This window comes from Eleutherodactylus coqui, chromosome 8 (genome assembly GCF_035609145.1).
Source record: "Eleutherodactylus coqui strain aEleCoq1 chromosome 8, aEleCoq1.hap1, whole genome shotgun sequence".
Classification (NCBI taxonomy): Eukaryota; Metazoa; Chordata; class Amphibia; order Anura; family Eleutherodactylidae; genus Eleutherodactylus; species Eleutherodactylus coqui.
The window spans coordinates 142,545,153-142,567,542 of record NC_089844.1 but is presented as its reverse complement, the minus strand read 5'-3'; the positions used below and the strand labels follow the sequence as shown (position 1 = coordinate 142,567,542).

The 22,390-nt window shown below is 42.3% G+C and overlaps 1 protein-coding gene across 4 annotated transcripts in view; it reads left to right on the top strand.

Annotated features, from left to right (window-relative positions):
- CACNA1H (calcium voltage-gated channel subunit alpha1 H) overlaps nucleotides 1–22,390 on the top strand; it is a 490,224-nt gene that overhangs the window by 291,957 nt on the left and 175,877 nt on the right. For all 4 annotated transcript variants that reach the window (XM_066576606.1, XM_066576607.1, XM_066576605.1 and 1 more), the window contains exon 7: nucleotides 20,028–20,304. In XM_066576606.1, the coding sequence (XP_066432703.1) occupies nucleotides 20,028–20,304 (277 nt within the window). The remainder of the gene's footprint in view (nucleotides 1–20,027; nucleotides 20,305–22,390) is intronic.

Here is a 22,390-nt window from a genome sequence, read left to right as displayed (position 1 = left end):
GCCCTAAAAGGGCATATGAAAAGGTAATAACATCTTGGCATGCCTTTAATGCCAGAAGACTTTCCTCTGTATTTATGTTTCTGGCATCCAAAAAGTTACAAAACATTGCTTTATTTGAGCTCTATTTTAGGAAACACCTCTCTCTAGTGTAACTTAGTGGAAGGTAGCTATACCAGTTTATCTCCACTACTGATGAATTACATGATGAAGGACCTATGGTGGTCATGTGGCTGTGATGTCATTGCTGGTCCTTCACCTTTGGAAACTGCACTTAGGAGGTGGAGGAGGGATGGGACATTTTCCCATAACCAAGACCATCCTGCAGAATCCAGGAGGCCTAAGATGGCTATTGGTACCACATAGCACCTCTTGTATTAAACTACTGACAATTCTCCAATTATCTGGTGCCTGTAACAGCCCACATCCCCCCTGTGCTGGGGACGCGCTCGCTCGGCCTGTAAACTATGCTGGAAGTTTTTCTTTTGAGATTTTGTTACTTCTTATGTTGTAAAACTTCTTTTATTCTCACTTCTGAGATTTTTCCATTTTGGTGCACAAAGAAGTTTAAGGAGTGAAGCTCGGACTATTTCAGGCCGCACTGCGCCCACAGATCTGTCTTCTGTGTCGTGCCCAGTAATTTCCCTTCCAGCAGACAAACACCTTCTGTTCTCACTCCATCAAATCCCGAAGATTGCTTTAACCCCTTTATAACTGGTATCACCTGGAACACCAGCACCACCCTCTGGTGGAGTAGAAACATCACACCTGCAGATCTGTATTATATTGCTAGTTATCCTAACTGCAGTACTGTGGGTCTCTGGGGGTTCAAAATATATAAAATGTTAAATGCAGGAGGAGAATGGCACATAGGAAGTAATGAAATGCTAATTCTGACCAAAGGAGGTCCGGCATGCTACTAGATGGAGGGCTCTAGTATAAAGTGGCCACTCAGTGTGTCTGTGGTTTTACCTAATTCAGATACCTGTGTGCTACCCAATATATACAAATACTGCATAACACTGGGGTCTACTTGTGCAATAGGGTGGTCCAAGTATGACTACCGCCTCTACGCCCCTATATATGTGTTAGTACATTTATACACACCATGTATCCCAAGGGTCTGTAGCAGACGACAACCCAGGAGGCACAATGGCTTCTCTTGCACAGACATTTGCAACTTTTCTCAACTCACAAATTTTGGAAAATGCCAACAGAGTGGGTGTGGTCTATAATTATTTAACAGGTAAGGCTAACTTCATATGGGCAAGCACAATCTGGGGCAGAGAATCCCACCCCCACGTTGCGCTCCCCATCAAGTGAAATCCCTGTGGATGAGAGGCTTTTTCATGGCCTCACATTACTTCAGAGATGCAGGGATCCTCTGTCTCGGCTGTCACAGCCACAGCAGAGCATCGCAGAGTTTCTTCCATTGCTTTCAATTGCTGCCGCCGGCCCCATAAAGGACAATGGGCGCTGCAAGGCGAGATCATGCAGCAAGATAGGATATGCTGCGATTTGTTTCCCGCCTTGCGGTGCCATAGAGGTCGACATCGCTAATGTGCATGACCTCAGTCAGAAGAATGGGGTTCATATTTTTGTGTCTCGCAACGCACACACACGCTAATCTCGCATGAGTTTTGCGCATTGCGAGACTCACAAAACTCGTGCAAATATGGACCCCATTCTTTTAAATGGAGTTTGAAAAAAGAGGTTTGGTACCGAATGAACCTTAGCCCGGGTTTCTTGCATAAGTGGAGAATATGAAAGGTCTGAAGGAGGTCAAGATTGTCCTCTTCCCAATCATTGTTTTTGTTTTTTGCTTTTCGTTTTCATAAAAATTCTGAATTTGATTGTAAGAATGTTGCCATCGAAAAGGTGGTGCTGCAGGGGTAGTGTCTTCACCTCCTTCTATGTGCAGAGAGATAACAGACATCATAAAACTGTCACATTCCTCAGCTCAGTGGACTGATTAAGTATGTATCTCTTTGCTCAGACTGCCTTGTGTTATTTTAAGTCTCAAATTTCTGTGTGGAAACATTTATTTAGATCAAGAGGGGTGTCCCCCCTCCCCTCTACATGCATCTGTATGTTATATTTGTGCCCCATCCAAACTAGTTTCATTAGCCTGATGAAGGGTCAGTAAGAACCCAAAAGCTTGCTGCAACATATATGTTTGTTAACCATTAAAAGGTATCATGTCTACAAGATTACTGGTTTCTCTTTCTGAGAACAATCACACTTTAACCCCTTAAGGGCATGGCCTATTTTGGCTTTGAGGACCAAACGATTTTTGGTATTTTTTCATCTCCATTTTTCAAAAGCCATAACTTTTTTTATTTTTCCGTCAACACGGCCGTATAAGGGCTTGTTTTTTGCGTGGTGAACTCTATCTAGTTTTTATTGGTACCATTTTTGGTTACATAGACTACATTGTAAAACTTCTATTATTTTGTTTATGATCGTAGGAAGAGAAAATGCATCAATTCTGCCATAGATTTTTTTTTTTTTTTAAAGCTTTAATTATGCAGCATAAATGACACACTACATTTTTTTCTGCAGGTTGGTACAGTATACAAAATTCTTATATTTTTCTAGGTTTTTCCACTTTTCCACAATAAAAACCCTTTTTTTGGAAATTATTATTTTTTTCTAAACTCACTGCATTCATAGTGCTATAACTTTTTTATTTTTCCAGAGACGGAGCTCTATGAGGGCTTATTTTTTGCAAGACGGGCTGTAGTTTTTATTGGTACCATTTTGGGGTACACACATTATTTTTTTTATCACTTTCATTGCGTTTTTTGGGGGGGCAAAATGCTAAAAATTTGCATTTTGCCTCAGTTTTTAGCCTTTTTTTAAACACTTTTTGCCGTGCAGGATAAAAAGCATGTTCAATTTATTTTACACGTCATTACGGACGCGTCGATGCCAAATATGTGGGATGAAATGTTTTTTTAATGCGAATATGAAAAAAAGCATACAAAAAGGGTTTTTTTACATTTTTATTTTTTGTACTTTATTTTTCTCATATTTTTACACCATCTGTGTCCCTCTGAGGGACTTACACTGTAGGACTGCAGATCGCTACGATAAGGCATGGCAGGACTTCTCTCCTGCCATGCCTTATCGCTTACTATAGCGATCAGAAGCTATGGCAATACAGGACGCCGGTATCTGGCGCGCTCCCTCTGTGAACCCTTTCCCTGACGCGATCTACTTAGATCGCGTCAGGGAAGTGGTTAAAAGCGGGGGGGGGGGGGCGCATCTCCGATCGCCCCCGCTGTCGCAGGCTATCAGTGACAGCCGACTTCCGCAGCGGGATAGCGCGAGATCTGCTATGATCTTACGCTATCCCTATGACGTAAGGGTATGTCACTTTGCGGGAAGTACCACCCTGCCACGACTTATGTGAAGATGCTGTGAAGAAAACAATCATGGCGACGGGGATGAGTAAGTAAAATAGTTAGGGTTCTTTTAAAGTGGGGAGGAAAAAGTGAAAATGAAAAAAAAAAGGTCTGCGTCTTTGAGGGGTTAATAAATGTGGCTGACTGTATCCATCCATCCTTGCACCCCTATGAGTCGGGCACCTCTGCCAGGGCTGTATGGATTATGGTCACTAATGATTCTCAGCTTTCTGTGTCAGCGCTGCGTCTCACACTGAAGCAATCAACCTCTATGGAGGAAAACCCGCTACCCCCCCCCCCCCCCCCCCGTGTGTGTGTGTCATCGCACAACGCCATGACTCGGCTCACACATTTGTGACACATGTTCCCCTCCTCCATGAGGGTTCCTGTGCGGTAGAAGCGGACCACACAGGAGATACTGTAGACGGTGGGGACTATACAGGGTGGGCACAGAAAACTAGGCCGCACCACAGTCTTATGGAAGCTGTCTAGAAGAAAATCCGTCTGTGTTGCCCGTAGCAACCAATCACAGCGCAGCTTTCTTTTCTTATACCGCTCAGGTAAAATGAAAGCTGCACTGTGATTGGTTGCTATTTCTTATACTGCTGAGGTAAAATAAAAGCTGTGATGTGATTGGTTGCTATTTCTTATACTACTGAGGTAAAATGAAAGCTGTGCTGTGATTGGTTGCTATGTCTTATACTGCTGAGGTAAAATGAAAGCTGTGCTGCGATTGGCTGCTATTTGTTATACTGCTGAGGTAAAATGAAAGCTGCGCTGTGATTGGTTGCTATTTCTTATCCTGCTGAGGTAAAATGAAAGCTGTGCTGCGATTGGCTGCTATTTCTTATACTGCTGAGGTAAAATGAAAGCTGCGCTGTGATTGGCTGCTATTTCTTTTACTGCTGAGATAAAATGAAAGCTGCGCTGTGATTGGCCGCTATTTCTTAGTCCGCTGAGGTAAAATAAAAACTACGCTGTGATTGGTCACTATTTCTTATACTGCTGAGGTAAAATGAAAGCTGCGCTGTGATTGGCTGCTATTTCTTATATTGCTGAGGTGAAATGAAAGCTGCACTGTGATTGGTTGCTATGGGCACCACAATCTGATAGCTATCTAAATCTCCGATGCCCATAGCAACCAATCACAGCACAGCGTTCATTTTATCTCAGCAGTGTAAGAAATAGCAACCAATCACAGTGCAGCTTTCATTTCTTATACTGCTGAGGTAAAATGAAAGTTGGGCTGTGATTGGTTGCTATGGTCAGACAGATTTTCCTTTAATTAATTTTCATAAGGCTGTGATGCCGGACTACATTTTCCATGCCCACCCTGCACTACAGCGAGAGGGACCCCATAGAAGAACTAGCCCCCCTTTACACCATGACAATCCCCTTGCTCGCTCATCCACACCTCCTGTATCCTAGAACTGGTATTATTCCGGCATGCTGTGACTTGTAGTTCATTCACAAAATGACAGTTGTTTATGAAGGAGGTAAGAGATGCATCTTCGGATAGAAGGACAGATTTCGACATGGAAATAGCTATAGTGAGACTTATCCTAGAAACAACTGTGATAAACACCGGCTGTTACTTGTTTCCTCCTGGTGTAAACATGGCTGATCTCCCCTAAAAACTATCTTATCCATCAGCCTCCAGACAGAGGATTCCTGAGAAATCAGTTCAGGAGAACACGGATACACAGAATTAGCTCACTGTTATTTATAGCAATGCTATGGTGTCACCACTAGGGGCGCTGTCTGTATAATATCAGTTTTTCTTTCCTTTTTTTCATTCTCTGCTCTCATAAGGCTGATTCATAGGATCCTATATTTGGTGTTCGAGTCTACGATCTGTCGTTTTGACGTGGATTTTCTAGTGGATCCACATGCCGAATTTGCACTGACAATGGGCAAAATCCAAGTGTGGAATTTTGATGGGAAAAATCTAAGTTTCACGAGTTCTCATATCAAGAAGTGACATTTCACTGTTTCCACATTGTTTCTGCTTTGAAGTTCGGTATGCAGATTTTGCTTATTGAAAGGGCAAATTCCGCTTGCAGATCCACGCAAAAACCCGCATTGAAAAGACATGGATGTTGTAGGTGGAAAACTCCATGTTAATTTCATCTGCATTTCAATGCAGATTTTTGAGCGAATCCCTTTTAACCCTTTCCAATCCACTGTCTGATCTCTGAAGACATTATGATTTAAGGCTGTACAGCTCCGATGTTGGAAGACATCTGTCAGGGTTCTTTTACTGTATATTGCCAGCCTCTCTGCTGTCAGAGCCTATCCAACATGTCACCTCATGCAGTACTGGCTTTAGCCAGCAGATAGCGCCGTTGTATAACGGCAGAAAAAGAGTAAGCCCCCTAGGAAAACCAGGATACAAATTGGATTGGAAAGGGTTAATGGGCAAAATCCACCCGCAGAATTTGACACAAAAAATCTCATTTCCATATCAAGAAGTGCCTTCCCCGTTATTCTGCTTCGAAATTCTGCATGCAGATTTTACCAATTGACCGGGCAAATTCCGAATGCGAATCCGTGTAAAAAAATGCACCTGTCAGACCTTGTGCTGTCTTGTTATTACAGCATGGCCATTCATGTAATACTATCTAATTTAGAGGTGACCGTTTCCTCACTTGATATCTGACCCTCCTCGTGGGTCCAGCTATGCTGCAGCAGTCCATCAATATAAAAAAAATATTAAAAATATTAAAAATAGTAAAATCTAAAAACCCTTAATCATCCAATAATTATTTCATCTACTGGGTAAAAATTCTCTGGATACAATTTAATAAAATCTCTGTCATCTAGGTGCTTTTCCCCTTTAAGGAGGTATAGAGATTCCTTTATCAAGCACTGTGTTGCTCCAGCTGAGCGCGGGGTCCACGTGAGTGATTAGCTCTACAACAAGTCGGCGCACAGCTCTATAATCAGAAGCCACAGGGGCTTATTTCAGAAATAATCATTTTGGATATTGCTTTGTGTTGTACAAACAGTTTCAACCTGATGAGATTTCGGTATCATTTTCCATGTAGCGACAGAAGCATGAAGGGACTTGTCCATCAGCAGCACCGAAACTTCATATTGGTTTACCACTTCTTTACACAATGCATGTGACTAAATTCACAGAACTGACAAAATATCCTTAGGAGGAAGGGGCTGCAGTCTCTATAGTTACCCCAAATCCTTCAGTCCAGGTTGTCTCCCAAAACATCTGAATTAAAAATGAGATCATTTCTGAACAAAATCAGAAAGTTTAGTTTTGCTTAAAAGGTTGAAATCTCCTACTGCTGCTTAAAGAGGCTGACTCATAAAGGTGACCTTTTTAAGATGATACTCAGCGAGGTCCCGCCATGCTGAGATCGTGATGTCTTATAGAAGCTAAATAGGTAAAAACCTGCTCTGATAGACTGAAGGAATACTTAATTATTATATAGAACCTACTGCATGTCCCAACTGTATGATTCCATGTAGAAGCATGTGCGCAGACCCCATGGCGGGACCCTAGGTACATAATAGTTAAGGGGCTGGAAAGGAGAGAGATTTGTGTTGCTGATGTGTTTAACTCACAGAGGATTCTATAGACTGAATACAGTTGCAACAAACCCTCAAGTCTGAAAAAAATTAAGCCTCTGTGTAAACAAGAGTCTTCCCATTCACTTACCATGAGCAAAGATCTTGAAACAGGTGAGAAATTGAAACACATAATGTACTGAGGAAAGCTACAGAACTGTTCTTTAAGTAATTAAACCCTTTATAATACTATGGTCTGGATGATTTCAGAAAAAGGGGAATGAAACTACATGGGCCCCAGGTCCTGCTATTACAACTTATATAATTCTATGGTCTTTTTTGAGCACATCTGTTAATCTTTTTTTTAGAACCCATTGTTTATTATATTCTCTATAAACCAATATACTTCACAGGAAACAGCAATGCTGCCTCCCACCAGTGCTGGAATACTAGTGTTCACCACAAGCTCATGTTCCAATTTATTAAGGACATGAATTCAGCACTTTGCTAGAATAGAAAACAAGATTCTCTCCGAAATAATTGATCACTGTCCATGAAGTTCCAAGTCAGTACACCAGTGCTAATTATATGATACTACCCTCTGCAGAGAAAGGGATAAGTAGTATAATACTGCCCTCTATGTACAAGAATATAACTACTATAATATTTCCCTATATACAAGAATTGAACTACTGCCCCTATATAACTTCTATAATGCTACGACTTATGTACAAGACTATAGCTACTATCACACTTGCCCCTATGTACAAGCATATAACTACTATAATACTGCTTATATGTACAAGAATATAACTACTATAATACTGCCTCCTATGTACAAGAATATAACTACTATAATACTGCCCCCTATGTACAAGAGTATAACTACTATAATACTGCTCCCTATGTACAAGAATATATCTACTATAATACTGCCCCTATGTACAAGAATATAACTACTAGAATACTGCCTCCTATGTACAAGAATATAACTACTATAATACTATCTCCTATGTACAAGAAAATAACTACTATAATACTGCCTCCTATGTACAAGAATATAACTACTATTATACTGCTCCTATGTACAAGAATATAACTACTATAATACTGCTCCTATGTACAAGAATATAACTACTATAATACTGCCCCTATGTACAAGTATATAACTACTATAATACTGCTCCCTATGTACAAGAATATAACTACTATAATACTGCCCCCTATGTACAAGAATATAACTACTATAATACTGCTTCTATGTACAAGAATATAACTACTATAATACTGCCCCCTATGTACAGGAATATAACTACTATAATACTGCCCCCTATGTACAAGATTATAACTACTATAATACTGCCTCCTATGTACAAGAATATAACTACTATAATACTGCCCCCTATGTACAAGAATATAACTACTATAATACTGCCCCCTATGTACAAGAATATAACTACTATAATACTGCCCCCTATGTACAATAATATAACTACTATAATACTGCCCCCTATGTACAAGAATATAACTACTATAATACTGCTCCTATGTACAAGAATATAACTACTATAATACTGCCCCTATGTACAAGAATATAACTACTATAATACTGCCCCCTATGTACAAGAATATAACTACTATAATACTGCTCCTATGTACAAGAATATAACTACTATAATACTGCCCCCTATGGACAAGAATATAACTACTATAATACTGCTCCTATGTACAAGAATATAACTACTATAATACTGCTCCTCTATGTACAAGAATATAACTACTATAATACTGCTCCTATGTACAAGAATATAACTACTATAATACTGCCCCTATATACAAGTATATAACTACTATAATACTGCTCCCTATGTACAAGAATATAACTACTATAATACTGCCCCCTATGTACAAGAATATAACTACTATAATACTGCTTCTATGTACAAGAATATAACTACTATAATACTGCCCCCTATGTACAGGAATATAACTACTATAATACTGCCCCCTATGTACAAGATTATAACTACTATAATACTGCCTCCTATGTACAAGAATATAACTACTATAATACTGCCCCCTATGTATAAGAATATAACTACTATAATACTGCCCCCTATGTACAAGAATATAACTACTATAATACTGCCCCCTATGTACAAGAATATAACTACTATAATACTGCCCCCTATGTACAAGAATATAACTACTATAATACTGCCCCCTATGTACAATAATATAACTACTATAATACTGCTCCTATGTACAAGAATATAACTACTATAATACTGCTCCTCTATGTACAAGAATATAACTACTATAATACTGCCCCCTATGTACAGGAATATAACTACTATAATACTGCCCCCTATGTACAAGATTATAACTACTATAATACTGCCTCCTATGTACAAGAATATAACTACTATAATACTGCCCCCTATGTACAAGAATATAACTACTATAATACTGCCCCCTATGTACAAGAATATAACTACTAGAATACTGTCCTCTATGTATAAGAATATAACTACTATAATACTGCCCCCTATGTACAAGAATATAACTACTATAATACTGCCCCCTATGTACAAGAATATAACTACTATAATACTGCCCCCTATGTACAAGAATATAACTACTAGAATACTGTCCTCTATGTATAAGAATATAACTACTATAATACTGCCCCCTATGTACAAGAATATAACTACTATAATACTGCCCCCTATGTACAAGATTATAACTACTATAATACTGCCTCCTATGTACAAGAATATAACTACTATAATACTGCCCCCTATGTACAAGAATATAACTACTATAATACTGCCCCCTATGTACAAGAATATAACTACTAGAATACTGTCCTCTATGTATAAGAATATAACTACTATAATACTGCCCCCTATGTACAAGAATATAACTACTATAATACTGCCCCCTATGTACAAGAATATAACTACTATAATACTGCCCCCTATGTACAAGAATATAACTACTATAATACTGCCCCTATGTACAATAATATAACTACTATAATACTGCCCCCTATGTACAAGAATATAACTACTATAATACTGCTCCTATGTACAAGAATATAACTACTATAATACTGCCCCCTATGTACAAGAATATAACTACTATAATACTGCCCCCTATGTACAAGAATATAACTACTATAATACTGCTCCTATGTACAAGAATATAACTACTATAATACTGCCCCCTATGGACAAGAATATAACTACTATAATACTGCTCCTATGTACAAGAATATAACTACTATAATACTGCTCCTCTATGTACAAGAATATAACTACTATAATACTGCTCCTATGTACAAGAATATAACTACTATAATACTGCCCCTATGTACAAGTATATAACTACTATAATACTGCTCCCTATGTACAAGAATATAACTACTATAATACTGCCCCCTATGTACAAGAATATAACTACTATAATACTGCTTCTATGTACAAGAATATAACTACTATAATACTGCCCCCTATGTACAGGAATATAACTACTATAATACTGCCCCCTATGTACAAGATTATAACTACTATAATACTGCCTCCTATGTACAAGAATATAACTACTATAATACTGCCCCCTATGTACAAGAATATAACTACTATAATACTGCCCCCTATGTACAAGAATATAACTACTAGAATACTGTCCTCTATGTATAAGAATATAACTACTATAATACTGCCCCCTATGTACAAGAATATAACTACTATAATACTGCCTCCTATGTACAAGAATATAACTACTATAATACTGCCCCCTATGTACAAGAATATAACTACTATAATACTGCCCCCTATGTACAAGAATATAACTACTATAATACTGCCCCCTATGTACAAGAATATAACTACTATAATACTGCCCCCTATGTACAAGAATATAACTACTACGGTATAATACTGCCCCCTATGTACAGGAATATAACTACTATATTGCCCTATATGAGCAGTGACTTATGACAATATTCTAGTTCTTTGCCGTTCTCTCTCTCCCTCTGATGTTTCTTGAGAACAGATTGCGAATTGTTACTTCTCAGAAAACACAAAGAATGAAATTAACAGAGATGAATAATTATTTCCATTCGGAGCAGTGAATATGTTGGTTTTTCACGGGTGGAGGATTCATCTTTGTCACAGGATGACTAGTCCTGAATTGCTTACACAGATTTTCCAATTAGCATAATATTAAAATCAAGCACTATAACACACGTGTCACACAGCACATACGATAGGCATATCATATACAGATCAGGCATTCAGTTTAAATGCAGCCAGCAGCTAAACGACAAACAAGAATTGTGTGTCCCTCCTTCAGTTTCAGCCGGCTCGTAGTATTTAGGCACTAATTGTCTAGTGCTGCACATAGGAATGTGCGTCAGGAAGGGTATCACTTTTCCTTGTGGAGAGCACCTAGAAGGTGTGTGAGGAGACTTATAAGGCCATGCATGCTCCTCTGGGAAATATGCAAATGGAGGATGGAACAATCCCTCTGCAGCGCCACCTATTGGAAGGCAGCATTTCTGCAAGTCGATGTCAGACTTTTTGAAGGGGCCTTACAACAAGGAGAGCACCTACAAGGTGTGTATAGAGACTTATAAGACTCCTTTAAAAAGTCTGACATCCACTTGCAGGAATGCTGCCTTCTAATAGGTGGCGCTGCAGAGGGATTTATCCAGCCTCCCATTTACATAGGAATGTGAAACATTGAACGATTAGTGCATGAAAACTGCATGAATCTCAATAAGAATCATGCAGTCTAAACACGCTGTCCGAGCGTAGACGAGCTGAGGATGACATCACCAGCTTGTTAGCTCACGCAGTTCTCGTCCCGTCTAATACGAGCATTAGATACTACAATCCCATGTCCTTTCAGTGTTGCTGGGGGACGTCTGCCAGTTCCAGATATGATAATTAGCCATAGACAGGTCATCCCACCCCATGTATTTCAAACCTCAGCTTATTACATCTTGATATGTCCACTATGGGACCCATGGAGAGCCCTAGTGGTGTAAGATACAATCAACCCCTCTGAATCTGAAGGCAGTATAAATCAGCACTTGGGGGGCATATAATTTTTGTGAAGCCCCTATGTCTTTTATATAAGCTTTCAATTGTATTGTAACTTCTGTCCCCTATGACTACTAGCAGAACACCACCAATGTCTAGCCTGAGACAGCCCTTTAGGCAAAAGGCATGAATTGAAACACTTCAATGCAACAGATCTGCAATACCAGATATTACCTATGGACAAGAGAGGCACTGTTTCTGGAAGAAAGCAGACATGTTTAAAGGGTTTTGCCTAGATGGCATCCATTGTTCATATGCTCAACTAGGGCATATGAATATGATTGCTCAGGATCCCCTATATGTCTCAGTACAGTGAGCCGCTCAGTAGGAGAGGCTCCCGTCTTGGTGGATCTTCTGCCAGGCTGTTATAACAAGACGGCCATTTATGTGAATGCGGAATAAGTTGGTGCTATACAAATAAAGATTATTATTAATAATACTATTAATGTTGAGGGAACCCAAACAGTCAAACTGTGTTTCAGGTTGAACGTTGTTAAAATTTTGGTTTAGTGCAAACCTAACCCTTGGGCACTTCACCTCAGATGAATGTACTAACACAACCTCCTCCCCCTGTTCCTCCTCCTATTCCTCCTTGTCTTTTTCCTCCTCCTCTTCTTCCTCCTCGTTTTTCTCCTCCTCTTCTTCCTAGTCATCCTCTTACAACTCTTCCTTTTTTTTTCTCTCTTCCTCTACCGCTTCTTCCTCTTTCTCCTCTACCTCTTCTTCCTCTACTGCTTCTTCCTTTTTCTCCTCTTCTTCCTACTCTACTTCTCCCTCTTCCTCATCCTCCTCTTCCTTCTCTTTCTCCTCTTCCTCTTCCTCCTCTACTGCTTCTTCCTCTTTCTCCTCTTCCTCTACTGCTTCTTCCTCTTTCTCCTCTTCTTCCTACTCTACTTCTCCCTCTTCCTCATCCTCCTCTTCCTTCTCTTTTTCCTCTTCCTCTTCTTCCGCCTGCTGCTTGTCTTCCTCTTGCCCTTTCCCCTTCTCCTTTTCACCAGTCTTAGGGGTATTGGTGAAATTCTGGTTTGGTTCAAACTAATTCAGACTCAACCAACTTTTTTGGCAAACTGGACGAATCAGTAAACAGTATATTTCCCCAGCATTGGTGGCAGCACCAGAAGTGTCAGGTGGGCTGCAGCTTCGCTAGGCAACATCTACGGTTACTGAGTAGGTCGAGAGCGCGACTCGGACAATCAGCCTGCATTCTGAAAGGGTTGTGTGTCTTGGTACAACCCCTTTATGTTGCATCGCTATAGCTTCACCCCTGATTGGACAGCACTTTGTCGCCAGCTACATTGTGGCGCATCATGTGACTCTATAGTGGTCACATACATGGCAGTATAGTTTCTCCAGCAAGGCATTGAAAGGGTTTATTCAGACAGCAGGGCAGCATGGGTGGCCCACCGGAGGATCTGCTGTCCCTCACTGTGAGGCCTTCTCTGGGCACAGATCCATCATGTCTGAAAGAACTTTAAAAAAATGGTTTTCGTTGCAGAGCCGGCGCAGCGTCCTTGATGGCGATTTCTTCCTTATTAGGGCACACCTCTCGGGCTGGAGCTCACCTCTGGCTGCAATCTAACAAAAAATCATTACATCCTATATTTAATGGGAACATCTCTGATGAATTGAGATGGACTGATGCCTTTTTGGCAGAGAGAAGCCCCCCGGCTGGATTCCTGTGTCTGCCGGCCTTATTTATGTGTGGTCTTATCTGCCTCACCTCAGAGGGAACGTGTGTAGTGTGACTGCACGTGTATTATGTACTTATGGTGGCAACGGACCGAACCCAGGGCCTGGAATAACTCACAGCTACCCATAATTGCGCATTATTGGATTTTCCTAATAATACATACAGAGCTCTAGTGCCCAATAATTGGTCAGGGGTTACTGAACGAAAGTAAGTCATCAGACCCCCGATTCATAGAATGGGCCTCCAGTGCGTCCTGAACTACGGACATCGGCGGTTGTATATTAACACTGCTGCTCCGGTAATAGCCGTGTTCAAGTGCTTAGCTATCTTTGGCTGTCCCATTGAAATAAATGGAGCAGCAGTGTGCATGTGTGACCACCGTTGCCCACACTTCAGAACATGCTGGATCAGTGGAGGTCTCAACACATATGGGATAACTTGCTTTTGTGGGAAACCCCTTTAATGATTATATAACTGCAATGTTCAAATCTGACTATATAAGATCTCTGCTTGCTGACAGCAAATGGGATCATTATTGTACGCAAACAAGCGCAGGCCTAATACTGCTCAGAGCTGAGGGTTTGCTTCATTTGTATCTGTCAGGTAAGGGCAGTTTCACATCTGTGTTGGGGATTCCGCTTTCCTATGAGCAGCAAAGAGGAATCCCCACGGCCGAACGGCTCCGTCTCTGGATGGAACTGAACAGCACCAGCCCCATCTGTGACGGAACGTCTGCCCGGAGGTTCTGACGCAGATGGGAATCCGAAAAAACAGATCAGCAGCTCAAATCTCTCTCCAGTTCTGAAACTGCAACTTGTTACAATGTATCAGTGGAGGCAACTGTAATAGAAATGAGATCAAGCTGTAACCAAACCAGCTGCATTAAACAGCAATCTTGCCAGTCCAATCCTATCTAACGTGCATCAGCCTGGATGATCTAGACTGGATACAGTTACAGCCGACCATCAGTTGTGTGAAGTAATAGGTCTGTAAAGGTTTGCAACCTCTAGATATGAAAAAGCCTGTTTCCACTCCCTGACAGCAAGCGGAGATAATGAAAACTGGGAAAATCTGAAAAGCAAAAGCAGTAGTATAATTATACAGATGTGCCAGAATTCTGATGTCAAAAACTTGTAGGCTTTGACACAAGTGCCAGTTTATAAGGCTTTTAACAAAGTTTGTGGGGCTTAGCATTAGGGGTGTGGCCACTTCTGGCCCGTTGGACTTACTATAATTCACAGCAGAATCTGGGGTAACATATAGCTTAACAGGTTGGACAGCTGTCACCCTACATGATGCGGTCGGCGCACCTCTGTGACTTGGAGCTCCGTTTCCAGTAAAAATTCAAAGTATGTTTTTTCTGAACCGCCACAGTGTTTCGGAATAAACCATACATGGCGGCAGTAGGCGCCCCTGTCCTGGCTTCATGTTGGTTCGAACAGCATGACCCTAATGACAGAATACCCTTAAACTTATGGTAGCTTATAACCGGCATAGATTTCAGACTTGGCACATGGATGCCCTGTAGGTGCAACAAATATATTAAGAAGCTTGTGTCTCTTCAGACATTTGGCGCGCTTCATGCCAGCCAATGTAAATCAGCCCCAAGGTTTGTTACAAAGTTGCAGAACATTCTGTTACACAATGAGACATATTTATTAAACGAACGTTTTATACCGGCTAAATAAAGTTATTGCTGATGCGAAGTGCGCCAAATGTACAAAGAGGTGCAATCATCTTAAAGAGGTATTACGGTAGGATGAAATTATCCCCTGGCCGCAGAAGAGTAGATAACTCACTGATTAGTGGGGTCCGACTACTGAGACTCACTGAAAAAAAAGGTGGTCTGGTTGACCCCCAAGTGAAAGAAGTGGTGGTCAGGCAAGTGTGCCACCGCTCAATTCATTTCAATGAGAGCACCAGAGATTGCCAAGAGCTTGAACTTGGTACTTTCCGGCGCGCTCATTGAAATGAGCGGGGGAGCAGCCTGCATGCACAACCTCAGCTGCATTTATTTATGGGCCGACCGGGCTGGAGATCCCAGTAATTGGACACCCATTGATCAGCTAGTTATCCCCTTATATTGCACTTATAGGATGTCCATCTGAAAGCGACATCATCTGCAAACTTGTGTAGATATAGGCTACAGTTTACATTAGTGTAAACTGGTATCAGTTATAGTAAATATGATGGTCAACTTAAAGCCACGCCTCCTAATGTTAAGCCCTGCCCACTTTTTTTAAAATTGCAGAACTAGTATAAACCTTCAAACAAAATGTCACAATTTTGGTGCAAGTGCCTCTTTATACACCAAAATTTCTTCGTATTAGGTTTATGAATTCACCCCAATGAATAACCTTGATTTGCTAAAACCATGTGTGAATGTAGTTCCCCCACCCGCCTGCACAATCTACCCTCCCCATATGATGTCAGCTCTTGAGCCACATTTGGTAACACAGGTGCTTAAAGGGGCTTTCCAGGCATTTAGCGCCTTGCCGTACTGATGACTTATCCTCAGAATATGTCATCAGTAGTTCATTGGTGGGGGTCTGCCACTCAGGACCCCCAGCGATCACCTGATCTCAGCCCCCGCACTCATTGTAGTGGGGCTGGTGGTCTGCATTATGGTCAGAGCCGGATGTGTAATGAAGGTATAGCTCCCATTGAGCTATACCTTCTATGCCACTTCCTTCTCTGACCCCAATATGGGCAGACAACATCCAGCCTGATCACCGAAGGGTTCCCAGGAAGCGGATCCCCACCAATCAAGTACTGATGACCTATCCTGAGGAAAGGTCATAAGTACTGCAAGGAGTTAAATGCCCAGAAAACCTCTCTAATTTGGGGGGATTTCACCTAGTGACATTAAAAGGAGTGAGTTTTCATTCTAATTTGTCTATAATGGCGGTGGGCGTCGCGGCTTCGTCTCCAGCTGAGACGCACATGTGGGGCTTGTCTCTTGGTGAATAGAATGGAGTCATCCTCTTAATTGATTGCATACTCATTGTGGAATTTTTATGAACACTTTGGGAGGGATACAAATATTTCTGTGACTTTCAGTCCCGTGTCGCTGTGGTTAATAGACTGGATCTGGTTTACTGGTTTCCAGCTATTCTACAATGTCACATCCCATCATCGTTCACCGCTCAGCTTCCCTCAGACCCATGCTGCATGTCGATTCTAGGCGTAAGATGTTGGACCGTCGCACTTCTCTGCACACTTAATGCTACTTTTGCAGTTAAAGGGGTTTTCGGAGACTTGGCCATTGATAGCCTATCTTCAGCATATGTCATCAGTATCAGATCAGGGGGTGTTTTACATCCAGAAATCCCCTCCGAAAAGCTGTTTGAAGAGGCCGCAGCGCTTTGGCGAGCTCTGATATCTTCCCACTACATATGTAGCATTTCACAGCGGCGGTGCCTGGTCTAGCAACTCAATCCCATTCACTTGAATGGGACTGAGCTGCTCTCAGGCATTGTGATGAATGAACGTGACGTCAGTTGCCTGAGAAGAGACCATGGCACTCACCCATCCTGATTGGCGGAGGTCTCCGATGACAAACTCTCTCCGATCTGATGTCGATGACCTATCCTAAGCATAGGTCATCAATATTTTAGTTTTGCGTAACCCCTGTAAAGCAGTACAACTTTATCTTATTTGCAGAACAGTCCTGCAACTTTTACCAAGTAATGTAAGTGTCACGCTATAGTGCCACTATGTTTGGAGTTACCCAGTGTCATTGCGTAACAGGCACTGTGGTCACATGGTTTCAGATGAGTGGACTCCCCATCTATAGAGTGCAGTTAGAAGACAACTTTTTGTTATGTGGTTGTGCGACATTGTACTGGATTACAACCCATAGTTAACCATTATAGTGTCACTCAATGTGGGTGGTGCTGCTGGCAGGGGCTTATATAGAACTCAGAATTGACCCTCCCTCAGACCCCTTCCCTCCCCAAAAATGTATATATCTTCTCTCAATACACTAAAATGGAGGGAGACTAGTCAGACTACATACTGCACCAAGTTGTGTGGGGTCTGGCAGTACTGTAGGTTAAGGAGCTTTGTCGAGGGGAATGTGGTCCCCTGCCCCACAGGTCCCATACCTGCCACATGGTCTTGCTACCACTGACAGTACACCACTGGTTGCTACTCTAAATTTGGCATGACCCTTATATCCATGAACAGTCAGACCTCCAGGGAATGAGTACTCGAGTCATGTCTTATAGGGGACCTTCACTTTGTTCACAAAATAGGGTTGCAGTTGAGCACTCTAATCCATGCAAATCAAATATGCACTATCCTACAAAAAGTAATTTGGCACCTGAGCAAGAATCAAAAGTAATGTTTATTTCCATATGTTAAAGGGGTTGTCCCGCGGCAGCAAGTGGGTCTATACACTTCTGTATGGCCATAATAATGCACTTTGTAATGTACATTGTGCATTAATTATGAGCCATACAGAAGTTATAAAAAGTTTTATACTTACCTGCTCCGTTGCTAGCGTCCTCGTCTCCATGGTGCCGACTAATTTTCGCCCTCCGATGGCCAAATTAGCCGCGCTTGCGCAGTCCGGGTCTTCTGCTTTCTTCTATGGAGCCGCTCGTGCCAGAGAGCGGCTCCGTGTAGCTCCGCCCCGTCACGTGCCGATTCCAGCCAATCAGGAGGCTGGAATCGGCAGTGGACCGCACAGAAGAGCTGCGGTCCACGAAGGTAGAAGATCCCGGCGGCCATCTTCAGCGGTAAGTATTGAAGTCACCGGACCGCCGGGATTCAGGTAAGCGCTGTGCGGGTGGTTTTTTTAACCCCTGCATCGGGGTTGTCTCGCGCCGAACGGGGGGGGGTTTAAAAAAAAAAAAACCCGTTTCGGCGCGGGACATCTCCTTTAATTATGAGCCATACAGAAGTTATAAAAAGTTTTATACTTACCTGCTCCGTTGCTGGCGTCCTCGTCTCCATGGTGCCGACTAATTTTCGCCCTCCAATGGCCAAATTAGCCGCGCTTGCGCAGTCCGGGTCTTCTGCAATCTTCTATGGAGCCGCTCGTGCAGGATGCCGGCTCCGTGTAGCTCCGCCCCGTCACGTGCCGATTCCAGCCAATCAGGAGGCTGGAATCGGCAATGGACCGCACAGAAGAGCTGCGGTCCACGAAGACAGAGGATCCCGGCGGCCATCTTCAGCGGTAAGTATTGAAGTCACCGGAGTGCGGGGATTAAGGTAAGCGCTCCGGTAAGCTTCCTTTACCTCCCTGCATCGGGGTTGTCTCGCGCCGACCGGGGGGGGGGTTGAAAAAAAAAAAACCCGTTTCGGCGCGGGACAACCCCTTTAATACTTACTGGGCTCTTTGGGCCCTAATGACTTTGGATACTCTCTGCGGTACACTTTTTACTAACATCTAATACACTGCAGCTGGTATTTCCCTCCATTCATCCTGCAAATGTCTGGCAAATTCTCTCAAAGAAGATGGACACTGTTCGTATTTCCTGACCTGACGATCTAGTTCTTCCCATAGATGTTCAATAGGGTTCAGGTCGTGTGCAGGCCGGTACAATGGTGGAATATCAATATCATCAAACCAATGTAAAACAAGGTTAGATTTTGTATTGTCTTGTTGGAAGTATGGCTGACCACTCTCAAAGTATTATGACGTTGTCAGCAAAAACATATTGTCTAGAATGTCAGGGTACACCTCAGTGTTCATAGTTTTTGTCACTACAACCAACGGAGCGAGACCATGCCATGTAACACATCCCCAGACCATAACGGATGCTCTGCCTTACTTACCTGTTGTCACAACACACTCAGACAAAAGGCATTCCCCATTGTCCTCCACACCCAGGTACATCCATCTAATTCATCACTCCATAGAATGTTCTTCCATTGCTCAACTGTCCAATGATAACGCCCCTTGCACTACTGTAGACTGGCCGATTCATCTTCTCTAAGAGAACTCGCCAGACATTTGTAGGATGAATGGAGGGAAATACCAGCTGCAGTGTATTAGACGTTAGTAGAAAGTATACCACGGAGAGTATTTGATGTCATTAGGGCCAAAGGAGCCTCACTGAGTATTACCATATGGAAATAAATACTACTTTTGATTCTTGCTCAGGTGTTCAATTACTTTTAGTAGGATACTTCCCAACAATGGCATGTGACTGTCCCATTTAGAGAACTGTAATGAGGCAGGGCTTATGTATATCTCTATAATAAGGGGTGTTACAGATTTGTAGGGCGATGCTTAAACTTTGCTACAGGGTCTAAAATGTTGACCTCTTTTTGTTTGTGTCTCTCCAGCAGTTACAATCTCACCTCCCTGAAGCCGTATTATCAGGTAGATGATACTGAGGATAACCCGTACATCTGCTCATCTCACCGAGACAATGGGATGTTGAAATGCCAGGACATCCCGGCCAAAATCGACTGCTCTAATTTCAACTTCCCGGAATTCGGCAGCAGGAACAATTGTGATCTAAACCAGTACTACAACGTATGCAAACCCGGAGATCTGAATCCTCACAAAGGGGCCATCAATTTTGATAACATTGGCTATGCCTGGATAGCCATTTTTCAGGTTGGTTTGTATTTATCATTCTCAGCATGCGGGACCAGATTGGGGCTGTCTGGGCCCCAAGGGAATTAGGGTCATGGGACCCCATATACCCCAGATAACATCTTTACCTCTTCTAGCTCAACCTTCTGACCCAGGGCTTGTGTGCTCATTGCAGCCATGGGAATGACCCCAATGCCCGAATGGTCATTAGACTCTGTGTGGCACTAGAGGGATGATGCCTTTAAGTTACTTTCCCCTGGTACCGCTGTCACTTCTGATTCCTTCACACTGCCCTTCAGGTACATGCTAATCGTATCTTACTCATCCCCAACGCATTTTACATGAATCGCCGCAGTTTCGCGCTCCTTCATTTAATTACTCATAACTGTGTTGTGCAAATTCTGTTTGGTTCTCTTTGCATCTCGCTAACTCAATCGCGACGGGAAGACACATTCCCCTAAGAGTACAAATCTATTGGTGGGAGGAGGGCTCGCTGTATAAGGCTAAATCAAGAAAGATCCTGCAATTTTCTAATATGTATTATTTCCGAAGTACAAAAGTCGCAATTTTGGTGCATCAGTAAGTTTTTGCAGTTTTACAACAAGTCTGACAGTTTCTTATAAAGTGGGTAGTGCCTCGCGCTAGGGGCGTGGCCAAGGCATGGACCATCAGACTTGCCATAATTCACACCAGAACCTAAATTCTAGGTGAAACCTCCACCAGTTCGTAGCTCTCAGCTGGGGTAGGTTTCCATCTGGCGCATGGGATGCCATAAATCTATTAAGCGGCTTGTGCCTTTTAATAATTTTGTTGCACTGCTGCTGGCACTTAGTTTACTGGGACCGGTCTATGAAACGCCGCTCTAAGTAAATATGGGCCCTATGTGTGTTAATGCCCTGCCGGCGCAAAAGGTATGGGATGGTACACCGATGCACATGCAAAAGAGCATTGTTCATTCCGGCTGGGAGAAGATCGGACCTGACTGTAATTTTTTTTCATTTTTGAAAAATTGATCAGGTTTTAATGCGAATTTCATGTGTTTTTGAGATTTTTACAAGCAATTCGCATCTGTTTTATACACATGCCAAAAACACATCAATGTACGGGCTCTGCACTGCCTGGTCCTCTTCATATTTTATTATGGTTCCCACAGTCACATGCATTCAAAGTGTATCGCCCGCGCAACCGCAATCCATTTCTTGTAATGCACCCAATGATTTGAATGGGCGATCGCACCAAAATAGGACGTGCTGCCATTTTTTTTGTACTTAGACTGTTTGTCCGAGTACAAAAGCCAATGTGAATATTCAGACTGAAACAAAGGGGCTCAATTTACGTCGGATTTCGGACTAATTTTTTCAATTAAAAAATCGGACGTTAAAATCATTTGTGTGAATGTAACCTAACTTGAGTTTAAAGGTATAATCCAGGCATTTACTATTGATGACCTATATCAATAGCGGATCGGTGGAGGTCTGCCGTTCAGGATTTCTACCAATGAGCTGATTCATGGGCCCGCTATCTGTGCAGCTGAGCCGCACGTTTGCACTGGAGACAGAGCCGAAAGTGTAAGGGCGGCTTCACACGAGCGTTTGCACAAATATGTTTGGAGAGGGGTATAATCAAGACGTGTCTGCGCATACTACTGTCATTTTTGCACGTGTAGGGCCAGTTCACACACGTGTGATATTCCGTTTCTGTGGAACTGAATGGATATTAAAGCCTAATAAGGGCAGCTATCTTCTTTTCCCGCATTTTGCGCAGTGGCACAACCCTCCCCTTGAGTATTTGCACACCTACCATAGACTTCTTTGGGACTTTGGTCGTATAAAACGCAGAAAGATAGAGCAGGTCCTACTTTTTTGTGCCCGCACGAAATATGCGTCTAAAATGCAGATTTTGCGTGCTCAGAAACGTGCCCGAACACGCTCATGTGAAGAAGTCCTAATGGAAGACTAAAATCAATGGGAGCAATGACTTGTGGTAATGGTCCACTTCTGATCACCAATGCAGACGTCCCGCTGCACTGAGAGTCGGTCGGAGGATCATCTGACTAGCGGGGTCTCGAGTGGTAGACCAGACAATCAATTATTGATGACATATCCTG